General features: G+C 45.3%; 1 protein-coding gene across 1 annotated transcript in view; it reads left to right on the top strand.

Moving 5' to 3' along the window:
* The window catches only part of PGM5 (phosphoglucomutase 5), a 338082-nt gene that overhangs the window by 188833 nt on the left and 130585 nt on the right, over positions 1-18664 (top strand). Inside the window, exon 7 of the mRNA XM_063913924.1 lies at positions 5375-5490. Within this exon, the coding sequence (XP_063769994.1) occupies positions 5375-5490 (116 nt within the window). The remainder of the gene's footprint in view (positions 1-5374; positions 5491-18664) is intronic.

The raw sequence follows: 18664 nt of genomic DNA, 5'->3' as shown, positions 1-18664 counted from the left end.
TGCCCAGCTCGGTAAGGATAGCATGCGCTAATAATAGTAAGCAATAGTAAAAAGTACCATAGACAACTTTGAAAAAAAACAACCTGGATTCTGCCTCCTAATCCACCCCTGACTTTGCCACCCAGGTGTTAATTTACCTTTTTTTTTCTCCAGAAAATGGCAGTGGCTATTAATCACTGGTAAAAATTCACCATGGCAAAGGAAAGAAGCACTAATGTTACTATAGTATTAGCATAAGTGTGAGGGATTCAGAAGAGGCCGACAATTATCAATACCATCAGTTCGTATTTTGCATTAGGGGTCAAGCACCCACAAGCTACACGCCTCCAAATAGGCGCATACAGTAGGTGTCTCTTATGTGGTCAACATGAGGTGCATTTATGTGAACACGCCAGTGGCGTGTTTAGAAAAGGGGAGGCCAGTGTGAAGCCTTTGTCCTGGCCCCCTTCTCTCAAGCTGGCAGCCTAGTCTGTGACTCTGTGTGAGCGCTAGTAGCCACTAGCGCAGGGCTGGCCAAACCAGTCCTCAAGATCTACCAACAGTTCACATTTTCCAGACCAACTAACTAGTACACAGGTGTAGTCATTACCAATTAAGATGTGCTGCATTCATTCCTAACTGACAAGCCTAGAGATCTCCAGGAGACCTGGAAAACGTGACCTGTTGGTAGATCTCGAGGACTGGTTTGGCCAGCCCTGCTCTAGCGCTATGCTAGAGTTTACTTGCGAATGCACAGATCTCTGGTGGAAATGGCGCAATGGCCATTTTCGTGGCAGTTTTCCCTACTGCGCATGTGGGCCTCTGGAGAGGTAAGTAGTAAAGAAATGGGTGCACCACACACACAGCACCCATTATAGGTACACCACTGGCTTAACCCTAAACTTAATGCTGATATGTTTATAATGTAGACATGTATATTTTTGTCAATGGACATGTCGACATTAACAAAGTTGACGACTTTCTGATTGTAGGCATTCAGAAACATTAATCATTACGGTGTCGACATTGTGAATGTGGACAGTATAACTGCATACCCTGAGTAAGATGTTTTCAGTCATATGCTTGCATTTACACATATGCATTGTTTCAATAAGGGTTATCCAATTACAGGTGAAAAAACATTGGGCACAAAAATTTTTGTTTTTCGCCATTTTTCCTGATGTATCACCCGCTATCCAATTTGGTTGCCTGTAAAAAAAATACATTATCTCCCAAAAACAGTGAACAGTGAGCCTGTGTGTTTTCAGTAGAAACATATACCTGTTTCCAGCGATTTGGTTTCGCCTATCTGAGGCAGGAGAAACAAAATCCCAGAAAAGCCGGTGTGAGCTTTACAGGGGGCTAATTGGATAACCCCAGGCAAGACAATTAGTTGCGGTAATTAAGCGTGGCTAATTGGATACCCCCTATGTGACTTGACCTATCACTTAATTCCTTCAAGCAATAAACAACTTCTAACTTTCCTGCAATAGTTAGATCAGGAGGTCAGGGTGTGGTGTGCTGCAGACTGACCTATCGAACCTGTTAGGGGGTGGTCTTCAGTATGCCGGCTGTCGGGATCCCGGCGCACAGTAAACCGGCGCCGGAATCCCGACAGCCGGCATACCGACACTTATTCTCCCTCGTGGGTGTCCACGACTCCCCTGCGTGCCCGCAGCGTGGCGAGCGCAGCGAGGGGCTCATTTGCGCTCGCCACACTGTCGGTAAGCCGGCGGTCGGGCTCCTGGTGCCGGTATGCTGGTCACCGGGAGCCTGACCGCCGGCATACCATACCACACCCCTGTTAGGAGGTCTGAAGATAGCACACACTGAGCTATAAATGCTCTTTTATACAAGTACACACCGATCCGATAGTCGCACTGTTAAATTGGAGCATTTATCGGATCTGATTGTGTTTACCCAGCAGAAGAGGTTGATAGATTTTAGCAAACTTGCAGTGATTTTATATATAATAGCATCCTGCTATCTATCCTTATAATGATGTTTTAATATTTCTTATTTATTACTGTTATTACTAGCCGCTGTGTAAGATATTTAATTTTTTACGTTTTACATTTTACTTAGAAATCAATTAATTATTGTTAGAACAAAATTAGCATAACAGTGAAGGTTGCTTGTGGTGAGTGTACACAGCCATGACCAGATATAAATACATGCAAAAATATACTAAAAACATTATTGCCCACATTACAAGAAGATTTTTGAATTTGTAAGAGCATAAAAAAGAATTAATTTACTACAGTAGCAATACACTGAGTAAAAGAAAAGTTTTTGCAGTCATTAACAATAAATGTAAGTGTTTTTTTGCAGCAGGACTGACACCAGTGCTGTTTCTTGATATTTCTGAGGGGCGGTATTCAGTATGCCCGACACCCGGCATACTGACAACTATTCTCCCTCTTAGGGGGGAGAATAAAAAGTGTAACCGTGCCTGCAAGGGGCTCATTTGCGCTCGCCCAGCAAGGGGCTCATTTGCGCTTGCCAGGATCCTGGCCGCCGGCATAACATACTACACCCATTTCTGAGGTCTGACGTCGGTTGGCAATAAAATAATGAGTGTATTCATACCTATGAGACATAAAAAGACTGTCAGAATACATGATTATTTCCTTTCTTGAATATGTTTCCCAAAAATCAACATCACATACTGTACATTAAGATTTATGTTCCTTAGTAGTACTTTATATTTAAAACTTGTATTTTGTACCAGTTTTCAGAAGAGTAATGAAAACTTTTTTTCACTTTGTAAAAATTAGTTTTAAACCGCTAAGGCAGAGGTTCTCAAACGCAATCCTCTATGCAGTCCAGCTTTTAGGTATAACCATGGCTCAGCACAGAGCAAATCGACTGAGGTGCTAATTAAGTCACCTGTGGCCAAGCATAGATATACTTAAAACATGTACCCATGGGGTGCCTTGAGGACCGCATTTGAGAATCTCTGCGCTAAGGAGTGCATCAAACATGTACAAGACCATCCCCATGTGTTCAGTTCAGTTCCCAAGTTATTATTTTTTTATTGCTTTTTTATTACTTGGGAGGACAAGTGGTTTTGGCATCCAGTGTGATGTTGGCAAAATATGCAATACAGAGTTGTGAGGATAGCAGGTAATTTTTAGCTCTTTTTCCACTCCAAATAGATGTTTTGGCCATAGGCAGCCTATTGTGCTAATTTAAGGCACCAGGTAGGCATTCACAATCACTTAGGAAAGCAACTGTAGTTATTATAACTGTATAGCAAAATAAAAACTATTCAATGAACAAGTACAAAGAGGTTCACCACGCTACCCAACCCATTTGAAAAGGGGCTATATTCACTGTGTCCTCTGAGGACCTTATTCTATTCCTCATCCAGCAAGGTAGGGGCCCAGTCCAAAGTCTCCTCGCTTTTGGCAGGCGTACAAAGTGGCAGGATCCACAAACAATCTTAGTTGATGATCAGTTCAACAAAGTCTTAACTCTGAGTCAGAACTAACCAGTACTCGTCTCCTGTTGGTAGGGCCAATCCTCCTCTTCTTGCCCAGTGTTGCTTCAAATGGCTATCATCATCATTGCATATCGAACTTGCAAGAGATACCCCTCTCCTAACAGAAGTACAGTATCTATCAATGTTTCATATCTGATTGTATTATTATGACTTCAACATGCCCTTGCTGTACTCAGCCTACTCTTGCTCACCTCTCTTCTGCCTCTCTTAATGTAGAGAAATGCATGTAAAGTTACACAAGTATGTATATATAAGGATGTAGTCATACTGTATGCAATTTTCTGAGCAGTGCAGAAATGTCTATCTTACGCGAAAGCCAGGAACTGATGTCCATCTCTAAGTGACCTCTCATGTGTGTATACACGGTAGTAGCAACTACCAATATGTCTTGCTTGGTTGTGAATTGGACTCTAGTTCTGGCTTTATATAGGACACTGGAAATCTAGGAATACCCTTTTTAGCAAGAGAATCAAAATGTGGTCTGCCATCTGCTGCAATCCAGCACACTGACTGTTGGCCCCAAAACAACCTTGGGGGCAAAAAACCATTCCCCTTACCGGCTGACCCTCAACTTTGCTGTTTCTACTAAAGAGCGAAACACTGTGGCACAAAATGGCTGATATGGAGCTGCTGCTTATGCCCAGACATATCAGCTCCTCCCATAGGCCATTTCTTGTTCCCCCGTTAATCTGTTTGTACCACTATCACCACCGCTGTCCTCCCTTGTCCCTGCTCTGTTGTTATTGAAAAGTAACAGTTACTGCAAGCGTCAGTCCTCCTTCTGAGACAGCAACAGTCATCAGATACCATGCTTTAATGAAAAAGCTAAATTAGTTTATAGTCTTGGATGTGATTCATCCTCTGGAACAAATCAGTAAACCCATGCCCTATTCTGGCACGGAGGACAAGAGTAGCAAAGAACAATAGCTGAAATGTATTAAGCCGTAAGAAGAGATTGATTGTCTATTTACTAAGCCTTGGATGGAGATAAAGTGGACAGAGATAAAGTACCAGCCAATCAGCTCCTAACTGTCATTTTTCAAACCCAGCCTGTTACATGGCAGATAGACACTGATTGGCTGATACTTTATCTCCATCCACATTATCTTTATCCAAGGCATAGTAAGTAGACCCCAAAGTTGAGACGCATAAGGAGTGATAAATGACCAGCCAATCAGCTTCCTAACTGCCATGTCACAGACTGTGTTTGAAAAATGACAGGAGCTGATTGGCTGGTCATTTATTACTCCTTATGCGTCTCAACTTTATCTCTTGTTAAGGCTTAATACATTTGGGCCAATGTCTCTAGGGCAGTGGTTCTCAAACGTGGTCCTCAAGGCACCCCAACAGTCCTGGATTTAAGGATATCCATGCTTCGGCACAGGTAAGTGTATTAAGTGTAATTATTACCTCAGTCAGTTTGATTATACCATCTTTGCACAAGCAGGGATATCCCTAAAACCTGGACTGTTGGAGTTCTTTGAGAACCGCGTTTAGGAACCACTGCTCTAGGGCCATGATCATATTAAGGAGGTACGATGCCTTTATGGCACGTGTTATGGTAGAACCCCTAATAAGAACCTTTACCTGATTGCTGGGAGGCTTACTGCGAGAAAAAAACTTTGTGTCTCTTTGTCCTAAGTAATTTTCCTAATATGGTACTCCAAGACAAAAGTTTGGACTTGTCTGCTTTATAGGGTTCTACTGAGCAGGGCGCCTGCTATAATCATTTTTTGTTTTTGCACTCACCTGTAATAATGTTTACATTTTGTACAAGATTAGGTAAGCAAATGTATCAGCATTTTAAATAATAGTATAATGTATGATATGAATAATTATATGACTGAATGTTAACTCTTATTTGTGCAATTTCTGACATTTACATTGTAGAGTTGCCAAATCAATGAAAGTTCCTGTCTATGAAACGCCCACTGGCTGGAAATATTTTGCAAACCTAATGGACTCAGGACGATGTTCCCTGTGTGGAGAAGAGAGTTTTGGCACAGGTAAAAAAATAAAAATAATATGTATATATACATATATTATATAACAATTTTCCATGGACCAGCACTCACTCCCCACAGCCTCAATATGCTCTGGTGCCATCATATAATGGTAAGGACAATGTAGAAAAGAGATAGCAGCACTCAGAGTCTTAATCCAAACGATAGTGTATTCAAAAGTTTCACAGCAACATACAAACGTTTTGGGGCCGTCCTGCCACTTTGTCAAGGTGAATAACACACATTAAAAACAATCTTACCTATATACCCGGAGAAGCCCACATATATTATATATAGATTTTTATAGATAGATGTATGTAATGTTATAGAATAGGGAAATTATTAAATATACACTCAGGGAGAGATGTATCAAGCATTTGAGACAGATAAAGTGCAGAAGCTGTCCAAAACAGCCAATGAACATCTACAGTAACTGGGCAGCTTCTGCATTTTGGGCCTAATTCAGCATGGGTTGTATAACACTTTACACTAGCATGCGGGGGGACGCCCAGCACAGGGCAAGTCCGCCCCGCATGCTGCCCCCCCCCCCCCGTGCTAACATGCAAACGCTTTGCTAAGCAGCGAAGCACTCGCATGTTGAGGGTAGGCTCACAGCTGCCTAAACATGGCGTGTAGCCATCGGCCTTCACAGCTAGGCATCATGCCGCCGCCACGGGCTGCCATCAAACAGTCCGGACACACCTGAGTTGTCTGGACTGTGCCCCCCCCCCCCCCCATTGCTGCCTCAAAAATGTCGAGTCGACGCCTCCTTCTGCCCCGCGAACCCCTCTGCCTGTCAGTCAGGTAGAGGCGTTCGCATTTGTTAGATGCCATTATATCTCACTGTGTGCGCACACGCAGTTTGGCTTCTTCGTGTGCGCACACTCCAGAAGGGCTTCGGCATGTGAACGCATCTTAGATGCGTTCCATGCTGAATTAGGCCCTTTATCTCTCTTCAAAGCCATATCTCCCATATACTGCTTTCTTAGCAGAAACAGAGAAGCAGATACAAGCAGAAAGACAAAGACATGAATGACAACAGGAAAGATGTTCCAGCAATATCCTCTACAACATACAGTAGAAGCACTGGCATGATTAGATCTGTTTTTCCATCTTCAGAACAGTTATTATAGCATGTCAGGTATTGTCATATTTTGCTATTCACTATGTGAGTTAAAAACAAATTAAACTAAAAAAAATACATAGACTAGTTGTGCCTATTATATGTATGCTGCCCATATTTTTAGTTATCTCTATGTATTTATCTCACATTTTGCTACTGCCCCTGTTACGTGCTGCACTGTCCTCACTAACATAATCACTCTAGGGGACAGGTCACATGTACAATATTATCACACTTATCTCTTCCTGATGTGAGCACTCGAGTGACCTTGGGTTGGTCTATTTACTAAAGAAGGGAACATGAAGAAGGGAGCGATGTTCACCTAATTTCTAAGCAATCTAACTAGATTGCTTAGAAATTAAAAACACGTTGCTCCGCGTGTAGTGGTGCTGGTAACAGCAATGCGTGGTCCCGCGCGTCGCTGTCGCTGGTGCTAGATTCACTGGGTGAAATGAGCGGGCCCCCAGTCCGTCCCCCCTCGCTCAGCACACATTGCACTGTGCTGAGCGGGGGGAGAGATGTGTGCTGAACGGTCTGTGCTAGACCACTCAGCACACATCTCCCTCCACATCTCCCACCAGTCTGTATGGCCCTTAAGTCTTGAAGATAGATAAAGTTGATGGAGATAAAGTACCAACCAACCAACTCCTAACCATCATGTTACAGGCTGTGTTTGAAAAATAAGAGGAGCCGGTTGGTACTTTGGGGGTCATTCCAAGTTGATCGCTCGCTAGCTACTTTTTGCAGTGCTGCGATCAGATAGTCGCCTCCTATAGGGGAGTGTATTTTCGCTTTGCAAGTGTGTGATCGCATGTGCAGCCGAGCTCTGCAAAAACACTTTGTGCAGTTTGAGTAGGTCTGAACTTACTCAGCCCTTGTGATCACTTCAGCCTGTCAGGTCCCGGAATTGACGTCAGACATCCGCCCTGCAAACGCTTGGACACGCCTGCGTTTTCCCAAACACTCCCAGAAAACTGTCAGTTGACACCCATAAACGCACTCTTTCTGTCAATCTCCTTGCGATCGGCTGTGTGAATGGGTTCTTCGTTAAATCCATCGCTCAGCAACGAACCGCTTTGTACCCGTACGACGCGCCTGCTCATTCTGGTGCATACTCATGCGCAGTAGTGACCTGAACGGCAGCGTGCGAACAGGTCGGAATGACCCCCCTTTGTCTTTCTCCACTGTGTCTCTCCAAGGATTAGTAACCGGGCCCCCTTATTAGCTATGAAATAAGGTGCATATGGATGAACATGAGTTTATGTTAACAAAATAAAATGCTCTGACCTCAGCCAAACACAGTTTATTTAAGTAAATCAGTATTTCAATTATTATTAGTACCAGTAATAAATGATTCTGTTGGGTTTGAAAAATGGCGCCATCAGCATGAAGGTGTATCTTTCCCTGTAACCGTTTACACTTACCACAAGAATCTACTAAATCTTTAATCAGCCATGGGCTTAATCCATGAGCAGCATGTTTGTCATTGTACTTCATCAGGTTCTGTTTAATTCTAAATCATGAACCTGACATCAGTGCACAGATGTGTCCTTTGTTAAACTCCCTAGCAATTGATACCACGGTTACTCATAAGACTTATATTAGCTCTAACATACCTAGGTAAAAATAAGGACACAGACCAGCAAAGTTGGGATTCATTTAGGTCAAATTTATTTTGATATAATGCAATTAAATTTCTTGCAATTTCTGAAAATTAACGTTAGTATGTTGGTGGACACAAAGAACAGACTTAAAATACAACAAGAACATGCATGCAGATCATTCATTGGTGATCAACTTTCCTGGGAAGCAATACCTGGATGGGCTGCGTCATTTCCCAGCTGAGACAGATTGATATGATTAAATTAAAAGAGTGCACATAACCAATCAACTAAAACTTCCATTCTTTCCCCCACAACACAAGCAACACTACAAACAAATGATAAGGATAGAAGGATTTCCATAAGAAAAGGGTGCTGTTACTGATATCAAGGCCAAACTCTCCCATTAAAACCTTATAGCCTAAACAGATCAAATGTAAATCCTACTATGAAAAAAAATGGGGTGGAGGGCAACATAACTCTTATAGGGCCAACCCTTCCTACAGCCTCAACGTTTAACCTAGCTGTTGCATAAAGAATGCCTTATGCTCCCCTACTCTCGCTTCAGTCGCTCCAAGTAGTCCCTCTCAGTGTGTCAGTTCCCGTGTGACTGGGCCGCACTGAGCGTAAAATTAAAACACATAGAAACAAAAAAATGCATTGCTGTATACTGACCACTGCGGCTTGCAACATTTGTACTTTTATCTGCAACTTAGTCTTAATCTGTGTAAAAGGAGCTCTAACGAGAGCATCCATGATTTCCCTCACGTTGGGTACCATTGTGCTTCATCTGTGACTTTGTACCTGTGCAAAAACAAATTCCTGTGTGATTAAAGTCACAGCCTAGTGTCTTTAGTATACCGTGAGTGGCTTTTCGCTGTGTCTGCGAAAATCTGTATACTACTGCCCAGTATATGGGGACACATCTGTAGGGAATACATATGATATCCTGGTAGACCGGATGCCGGCTGTCACTATAGGGGACCCTATCACAACTGCTTGCGGTTCGTGCAGGGGTCCCTTGCTCAAGAGACCACTGTCTCTGGGGTAGTACCAGGCGCTGCTGCAGGCAGCGCGCGCCGTGGTCCCTCCTAGCCAAAACCGCCACCAGCCAGCCTTGGCAGTTTTGTGAGTATTCGTCTGGCCCCCGATTAGTCGGGGTTACCAGGCATACAACCACAGCATTTTTTTACTCAGGATACATTGCAGCAGTCCGCGGGAGCCACATTCAGATTTTAAAATGGGCGCCATAGCAGGGGAAGGGGGGTTGCAACTCCAAGAGTCAGCTCCCTGTTCCCAGCTGCCCTGGCGCTTTCTCAGAGCACATGCCGGCGGCCATTACAGTGTCTCACTCTCCAGTGATCCCTGCATCCATCCAGAAGCTGATGCTGTGGTGAGCTGCGCTGTTCATACAGATAGTGCAAGGACAGTCTTCCCCAGTATGTTTTCACATACACTTGTATGGAGAGCATACAAGGGTAATTGAAGTTTTACTGTCACTTTAGTTACTGCATTACGGTGCCTGGCGTTTTTAGCACTGCCAACAGAGTGGCAGGGTGGAGGAACTTGGAAGGAGTGCAGGAGAGGTGGGAAACATTAAAAAGTGTAATATTAAAGGCAACAGACTTCTGTAGCAAAAGTGTTAGGAAAAAACACAAGGAAAAGGAAACCAGTGTGGTTTGCGAAAGAAGTATCAAGTATTGCAGACACAAAATAATGAAGACAAATAGATATATGGCCCTCATTCCGAGTTGTTCGCTCGCAAGGCGATTATAGCAGAGTTACACACGCTAAGCCGCCGCCTACTGGGAGTGAATCTAAACATCTTAAATGTGCGACCGATGTATTCGCAATATTGCGATCAAAACCGAGTTAGCAGTTTCTGAGTAACTCCAGACTTACTCTGCCTGTGCGATCAATTCAGTGCTTTTCGGTCCCGGCTGACGTCATAAACACACCCAGCGTTCGCCCAAGCACTCCCACCGTTTCTCCAGACACGCCTGCGTTTTTTCCGGAAACGGTAGCGTTTCCAGCCACACGCCCCTAAAACGCCGTACATCCGCCCAGTAACACCCATTTCCTGTCAATCACAATGCGTTCTCCGGAGCGACGAAAAAGCCGTGAGTAAAATTACTTTCTTCTTAGTAAAGTTACTTGACGCATGCGCAGTGCGAACATTACGCATGCGCACTAAGAGAATTCTCACTGCGATGCGATGAAAAATACCGAGCGAACAACTCGGAATGAGGGCCTATGTTGTTAGACAGAAGGAGACTATAGGTCAGTACACACGGGGAGAGATGTGTGCTGAGCGATCTATCACAGACCGCTCAACACACATCTCTCCCCCCGCTCAGCACACAGCGCGATTCACAGTGGTGAAATGAGCAATGTGCTAGATTGTGCCTGGTCAATCTAGCACCAGCGATGGCGAAGTGCGGTGTCGAGCATCGCTATCGCCGGCACCCCTACACACGGTGCAATGTGTTCTTCATTTCTAAGCAATCTAGTCAGATTGCTTAGAAATTAAGTGAACATCCCTCCATGCGTACCCCCCTTAAGAAGGTAATTTAATCTGCACTAGCTGAGGAGAAAATGGCCCAGTTAGTGGGTAAAAGAGGCAAAAGTTTTTTAGGTATATACGCGAAAAGAGAAAAACAAAAGGCGGAATAATAAGATTAAAGACAGAGACTTGGAGTCTTGTTGAGGGAGACAAAGTACAGTAATAGCAGATCATCTTAATAATTATTTCTCTTACGTCCTAGAGGATACAGGGGTCCATTTAGTACCATGGGGTATAGACGGATCCACTAGGAGCCTTGGGCACTTTAAGAATTTGATAGTGTGCACTGGCTCCTCCCTCTATGCCCCTCCTACCAGACTCAGGTTAGAAAATGTGCACGGAGGAGCCGGTCACGCTTAGGGAAGCTCCTGAAGAGTTTTCTGAATTTATTTTCTATTTGTTATTTTCAAGCAGGTCTGGTTGACACCAGTCTGCCTGCATCGTTGGACTTAGGGGGGGAACGGCCCAACCTCCTATAGGGTTAATGGTCCTGTTCCCCACTGACAGGACATTGAGCTCCTGAGGGAACCATTCGCAAGCCCCACCACGGCAAGCGTACATTCCCGCAGCACGCCGCCACCCCTAACAGAGCCAGAAGAAAGAAGAGTGGTGAGTGTTATGCCAGCATCCCGGTTAGCGGGTCGCCGGCTATTATGGCAGCATGAGGGTACGGAGCGCAGCGCTGAGAAGCAGGCTGCGTCCCCAGGCTCAGATCAGCGCAGGCTGCACCGCTATGAGGGGCGAGCTGAGTCATCCTATACAGTACCCACACTGGCAAATACACTTACAGGGGCTATGTCCCACTGTTTAGGCATCTAAAACACCTCAGCCAGTGTAAAAATAAAACCGGGAAGACCGTGCGCCATTAAGGGGACGGGGCTTCACTGTGAGCGGCTCACCAGCGCCATTTTCCCTCTGCAGTTCTACACAGACAGACTGGCAGGGAAGCGCAGCTTCTCCAGAAGGACTCCAGCTTACCTCAGTGGTACCGGGGGGTCATAGTAAGGGGGGGGGGAGCGTTTTTAGAGTACTAAGCCCCTATCAGGGTACTAAGGCCCTCATTCCGAGTTGTTCGCTCACTAGCTGTTATTAGCAGCAGTGCAAACGCTAAGCCTCTGGGAGTGTATCTTAGCTGAAGTGCGAATGAAAGGATCGCAGAGCTGCTGCAAAAAAAGATTGTGCAGTTTCAAAGTAGCTGCAGACCTACTCCAACCTTGCGATCACTTCAGACTATTTAGTTCCTGTTTTGATGTCACAAACACACCCTGTGTTCGGCCAGCCACTCCCCCGTTTCCAATGCCACTCCTGCTTTTTTATCTGGCACGCCTGCGTTTTTCAGCACACTCCCCCAAAACAGTCAATTACCACCCAGAAACACCCACTTCCTGTCAATCACTCAACGATTAGCAGTGCGACTGAAAAGCGTCGCTCGAGCTTGTGTAGAACGGCATCGGCTTTTGTGAAAGTACGTCACGCATGCGCAGTGCGCACCATACGCATGTGCAGAAGTGCCGATTTTTAGCCTGATCCCTGCGCTGCGAACAACGGCAGCTAGCGATCAACTCGGAATGACCCCCTTAGTCTGCGACCAGCTAAGCTTGGCATTAGCACTAAGAGCGCGGTGTGGCTGGCTCCTATATACTATGTGTCTTCCTGGAGACCCTCTGTATGGGTTAACTCTGTGTGTGTGTGTGTGTGTGTGTGTGTGTGTGTGTGTGTGTGTGTGCGTGTGTGTGTGTGCGTGTGTTTCATGTTTACAATGTCAGACAAGGAGTGTGTTTCATGCACGGCAGAGTGTCTTTCTTCGTCAGGGGGATCACTACAGTGTACTCAGGATAGTACATATTCTCTGGCTAGTGGGTCTGAACCAGCATGGTTGGATTCCATTAAAGGGATGATCTCAAATATTTCAAATAATTTATCCCATAATGAAAGAGCGACGCAATACTTAAGGCAGTCTGTGGATGACCTGATGAATAGAGATTAAGTTCCCATACCGGCGTCTCAGACCCCTACCATTTGTCCGCAAAAGCGTACACTGGCCCAGATCCTGCAGGCTGACACTGATGATGACGTATCAGATGCGGAAGAGGGTGAGGTGGACTCAGGAGGGAGGGATGCTGCTCTGTCACAAGGAATACAGGCCCTGATAGAAGCTATTAGAGACGTCCTGCACATTCCTGATAAGGTGACAGAGGAGAATGAGGAATCTTATTTGAATGTAAAAAAAAAAAACTCTGCTACTTTTCCTGCATCAAAAGAGTTGAATTCCCTATTTGAAGGGACTTGGGTTAATCCTGATAAGAAATTTCAGATCCCTAAAAGGTTACTCACATCCTTTCCTTTTCCTCAGGATGATAGGAAGAAATAGAAAATCCACCGATTGTTGATGCATCGGTATCTAGGTTATCACGTAAAATAATCTTACCTGTCCCTGGGGCAGCCTCCTTAAAGGACACGGCTGACCGCAAGATTGAGACCACTCTCAAATCTGTATTTACAGCTGCTGGGGTGGCCGAAAGACCCACTTGTGCATGGATCACTAGGGCTATTGCAAAATGGTCAGGTAACCTAATTGAGGGATTAGATTCCTTATCCAGTGGGCGGTAGTTTTACTCCTACAACATATACAGAACTCTGCAAATTTTATGGTGGAGGCCATAAAATAAATAGGCTTGCTCAATGCATGCACCACTGCCATGGCAGTGTCAGCACGCAGGGGCTTATGGCTATGCCAGTGGACTGCGGATGCGGATTCCAGGAAGGGCGCGGAAAGCCTACCATTCACAGGTGAGGCCCTATTTGGGGATGAACTGGATACGTGGATATCCATGGCTACGATGGGTAAGTCTACATATCTTCCTTCCACAGCCCCCCCCCACTCCCCCCTCCCCCCCCTTTCCAGTTAGGAAGACCTACTCGGCTCCAACTTTGCAGTCCTTTCGGACAGCCAAATTTAAAAATGAAACCAGAGGTTCTTCTACAGCCTCCAGTGGCAATAGAGGTAATCCCAGAAAACCAGAAACTGCAGGTTCACAGGAACAGAACTCAGTTTCTGTTTCCTCAAAGCCTGCAGCATGACGGTGGACCGCACTTCCTGGAAGACAGGCAGGCGGGAGCCCGATTAAGAGATTTCAGTCACATATGGGCGACATCATGCCAGGATTTCTGGGTCAAAGATCTTATCACCCAGGGGTACAGGCTGGAGTTTCAGAAACTCCCACCTCACAGATTCTTCAAATCAGGCTTACCAGCTTCTCAGGAAGCAAGTATGACTTCCAGGAAGCAATTCAAAAACTGGTTCAGACTCAGGTCATTGTTCCAATTTGACCTCATCTGCGCAACAAAGGTTATTATTCCAACCTGTTTGTGGTACCGAAGCCGGACGGTTTGGTAAGACCCATTTTAAACCTCTAGTCACTGAACCCGTACTTACGGATTTTCAAATTCAAGATGGAGTCTCTGAGAGCGGTGATCTCAGGTCTGGAGGAGGGGGAATTCTTGGTGTCTCTGGATCTCAAGGATGCGTACCTTCATATTCCAATCTGGCCGCCTCATCAGGCTTATCTGAGGTTTGCATTACAGGACTGTCACTACCAGTTTCAGGCCCTGCCATTTGGCCTCTCCACGGCACCGAGGGTGTTCACCAAGGTAATGGCAGAGATGATGTTTCTCCTCCGCAAACAGGGAGTGAACATAATTGCGTATCTGGACGATCTGCTGATAAAGGCACCATCCAGGAAGAGGTTGTTGGACAACATTGTCATCTCAACTCGTCTACTCTGGGATCACGGGTTGATTCTGAACCTACCAAAATCTCACCTGGAACCAACACGAAGGCTTCCGTTCCTGGGGATGATACTAGATACAGAGGAACAGAAGGTATTCCTTCCATTGTAGAAGGCTTTGGTAATCCAGTCGATGGTGCGGGATGTTCTGAAAGCAACCTGGATATCGGTGCATCTATGCATTCGCCTTCTGGGGAAGATGGTAGCCGCTTACGAGGCACTGCAGTACGGAAGGTTTCACGCAAGGCCCAGCTTAATCTGTTGGACAAATGGTTCGGATCGCATCTCCATATGCTCCAGAAGATACATCTGTCGCCAAGAGCCAGGATTTCTCTTCTGTGGTGGCTTCAGACTTCTCACCTGACAGAGGGCCAAAGGTTCGGGATTCAAAATTGGATTCTGCTAACCACAGACACAAGCCTCAGAGGTTGGGGAGCAGTCACCCAAGGGCAACAGTTCCAAGGAAAATGGTCAAGTCAGGAAACCATTCTCCCAATCAACATTCTGGAGCTAAGGGCCATATACAACGCCCTTCTACAGGCATCACATCTTCTTCAAGATCAAGCCATTCAGGTTCAGTCGGACAATGTGACGGCAGTAACGTACATAAACTGGCAGGGCGGAACGAAGACCAGAGCAGCAATGTCAGAGGTAACAAGGATTCTTCTCTAGGCAGAAAGACACGCTGTGGCGTTGTCGGCAATCTTCATTCCGGGAGTGGACAACTTGGAAGCAGACTTCCTCAGCAGACATGACCTCCATCCAGGAGAGTGGGGCCTTCACCCGGAGGTGTTCGGGTGCTTGACATGTCGGTGGGGGGTTCCTCAAATCGACATGATGGCTCTCATCTCAACAAGAAGCTCAGGTTGAGAGACCCGCAGGCTGTGGCGGTGGACGCTCTGGTGGCTCCATGGGTTTACCAGATGATGTACGTGTTTCCACCACTTCCGTTGATCCCAAGAATTTTCAAAAGAATAAAAAAAGAAATGATTCAAGCAATTCTCATTGCTCCGGACTGGCCAAGAAGGGCCTGGTACGCAGATCTACTAGAGATGCTCTTAATTGACCCGTGGCCTTTACATCTTCGCGAGGATCTTCTGCAACAAGTGCCGTTCATCTATCAAGGCTTACCACAGCTATGTTTGATGGCATGGAAGTTGAGCATCAAATTCTATCCCGGAAAGGGAACCCGGACAGGGTTAGTTTTACTTTGATCCAAGCCAGAAAGGGGGTAACGTCTAAACACTACCACCGTATTTGGAAAAAATACGTCTCTTGGTGTGAAAACAGGGAATTTCCTGCGGTGGAATTTCAACTGGGACTTTTTCTCCTTTTTCTGCAGTCAGGGGTGGACGTGGGCCTACGCTTGGGCTCCATAAAAGTCCAGATTTCGGCCTTGTCCATTTTCTTCCAGAAACAATTGGCTTTCCTCCCGGAGGGTCAGACGTTCTTGAAGGGTGTTCTGCACATCCAACCGCCCTTTGTGCCTCCCACGGCACCTTGGGATTGCAACGTGGTGTTGCAGTTTCTACAATCAGAATGGTTTGAGCCTTTACAGGAGGTTGACGTGAAGTCTCTTACGTGGAAAACCGTCACACTGTTGGCCTTAGCTTCAGCAAGGCGTGTGTCAGAACTGGGGGTGTTGTCTCACAAAAGCCCCTATTTGATTTTTCATGAAGATAGAGCTGAACTCAGAACTCATCAGCAGTTTCTTCCTAAGGTGGTGTCTGCGTTTCATATCAACCAACCTATTGTGGTTCCGGTGGTTACCGACACCTCTGCTACTTCAAAGTCCTTGGATGTTGTGAGGGCTTTGAAGATCTACGTAAAACGGACAGCTCGCCACAGAAAATCTGACTCGCTGTTTGTTCGCTATGATCCCAATAAAATTGGGTGTCCTGCTTCAAAGCAGTCTATTGCTCGCTGGATCAGGCTTACTATCCAGCATGCTTATTCTACGGCTGGTTTGCCGGTTCCATAATCTGTACAGGCTCACTCTACATGGCCGGTCGATTCTTCCTGGGCGGCTGCCCGGGGTGTCTCGGCTTTACAGCTCTGCCGAGCAGCTACTTGGTCAGGTTCGAACACGTTTGCTAAGTTCTACAAGTTCGATACTTTGGCCTCTGAGGATCTTCAGTTTGGTTGTTCAGTTCTGCAGGAACCTCAGCACTCTCCACCTGGTTTGAAAGCTTTTTTACATCCCCATTTTACTAAATGGACACCAGTATCCTCTAGGACGTTAGAGTAAATAGGATTTTAATTATCTACCGGTAAATCCTTTTCTCGTAGTCCGTAGAGAAAACTGGGCACCCACCCAGTGCTTTGTGTTTTCCTGCACTGTTACTTGTTAAGTACTGTTATTGGTTCAGCTGTTGCTGTTCCTCATCAAGTTTGTTTAGAATATTAAAATAGCTTAAAGGGGTGGTGGTAGCATCATTAACAGAATTATTCAACCATTCAGTAGCTTCAGGAGTTATTCCTGAAGACTGGAAAAGAGCAAACATATTCCCACTGCACAAAAGTAGAAGAAAGGAAGAGGCAAGGCACTACCGACCAGTGAGCCTTACATCAGTAGTAGGGAAACTGATGGAAACACTTTTAAAAGAAAGAGTTGTAGATTATCTCAAATCCAGAAATTTACAGGATCCCAAACAGCATGGATTCACTGGGGGGAGATCATGTCAAACAAACCTTATTGACTTTTTTGACTGTGTGACTAAAGTAATAGATAAAGGTGGAGCCGTAGATATAGCTTATCTAGACTTTAGTAAGGCTTTTAACACTGTCCCACATCACAGCCTGCTAAATAAACTCAAAAGTTTGGGATTGGATACTAAGGGGGTAATTCAAACCTGATCACTCGCTAGCTGTTTTTTTGCAGTCCTGCGTTCGCATAGTCGCCGCCCACCGGGGAGTGTATTTTAGCTGTGCAAGTGTGCAATCGCATGTGCAGCTGAGCGGTACAAAAACATTTTGTGCAGTTTCTGAGTAGCCCAGGACTTACTCAGCCACTGCGATCACGTCAGCCTGCCCGGGACCGGAATTGACGTCAGACACCCGCCCTGCAAACGCTTGGGAACGCCTGCGTCTTTCCAACCACTTCCAGAAAATGGTCAGTTAACACCCACAAACGCCTTTTTCATGTCAATCACCTGGCCCGTGCGAATGAATTCTTCGCACAAACCCATTACAGAGCAACGAAGAGCTTTGTACCTGTGCCACGCACCTGCGCATTGCGGTGCATATGCATGCGTAGTTCTGACCTGATTGCAGTACTGCAAAAAACGCTAGCGAGCAATCAGGTCAGAATTACACCCTTAGTTGGTTGAATGGATAAGATCTTGACTGCAGGATAGAATACAGAGAGTTGTAGTAAATGGAGTGCATGCACAGGAGAGAAATGTTACCAGTGGAGTACCCCAGGGATCTGTACTTGGACCAGTGCTTTTTAATATCTTTATTGGTGATATTGCAAATGGCATGAAAGTAAGCTTTTGCAGATGACACAAAGGTATGCAACAGGGTAGACGCACCAGGAGGGGTAAAACAAATTATTGAGGATTTAGGTAGATTAGAGGAATGGTCAAAAGCATTGCAATTACAGTTTAATGCCAAAAAATGCAAAATTATGCACTTGTGTTTCAAAAATTCAAAAGCTAAATATACTATAAATGGCTCTATACTGGAAACTACTGAGGAGGAAAGGGATCTAGGAGTCACTATTTCAAGTGACTTAAAGGCAGGTAAGCAATGTTAAAAGCAATGAGGAAGGCTAGTCAGATGCTTGGTTGCATAGGGAGAGGAATCAGCAGCAGAATGAAAGAAGTAATAATGCCACTGTATAGGTCATTGGTACGGCCTCATCTAGAATACTGTGTTCAATTCTGGAGGCCATATCTTCAAAAGGATATTAATACGTTAGAGACTGTACAAAGAAGGGCAACTAAAATGGTGCATGGCCTACATCACAAAACATACCCAGAAAGACTAAGAAATCTCAATATGTATAGTTTGGAGCAGAGAAGGGAAAGGGGGGACATGATAGAAACTTTCAAATATATCAAGGGTTTTAACAAAGTCCAGGAGGGAAACATTCTTCAAA

Source organism: Pseudophryne corroboree, chromosome 1, assembly GCF_028390025.1.
Source record: "Pseudophryne corroboree isolate aPseCor3 chromosome 1, aPseCor3.hap2, whole genome shotgun sequence".
In the NCBI taxonomy this organism is placed as follows: domain Eukaryota; kingdom Metazoa; phylum Chordata; class Amphibia; order Anura; family Myobatrachidae; genus Pseudophryne; species Pseudophryne corroboree.
Note: the sequence above shows the minus strand (reverse complement) of the source record. Positions and strands in the feature narration are given on the sequence as shown.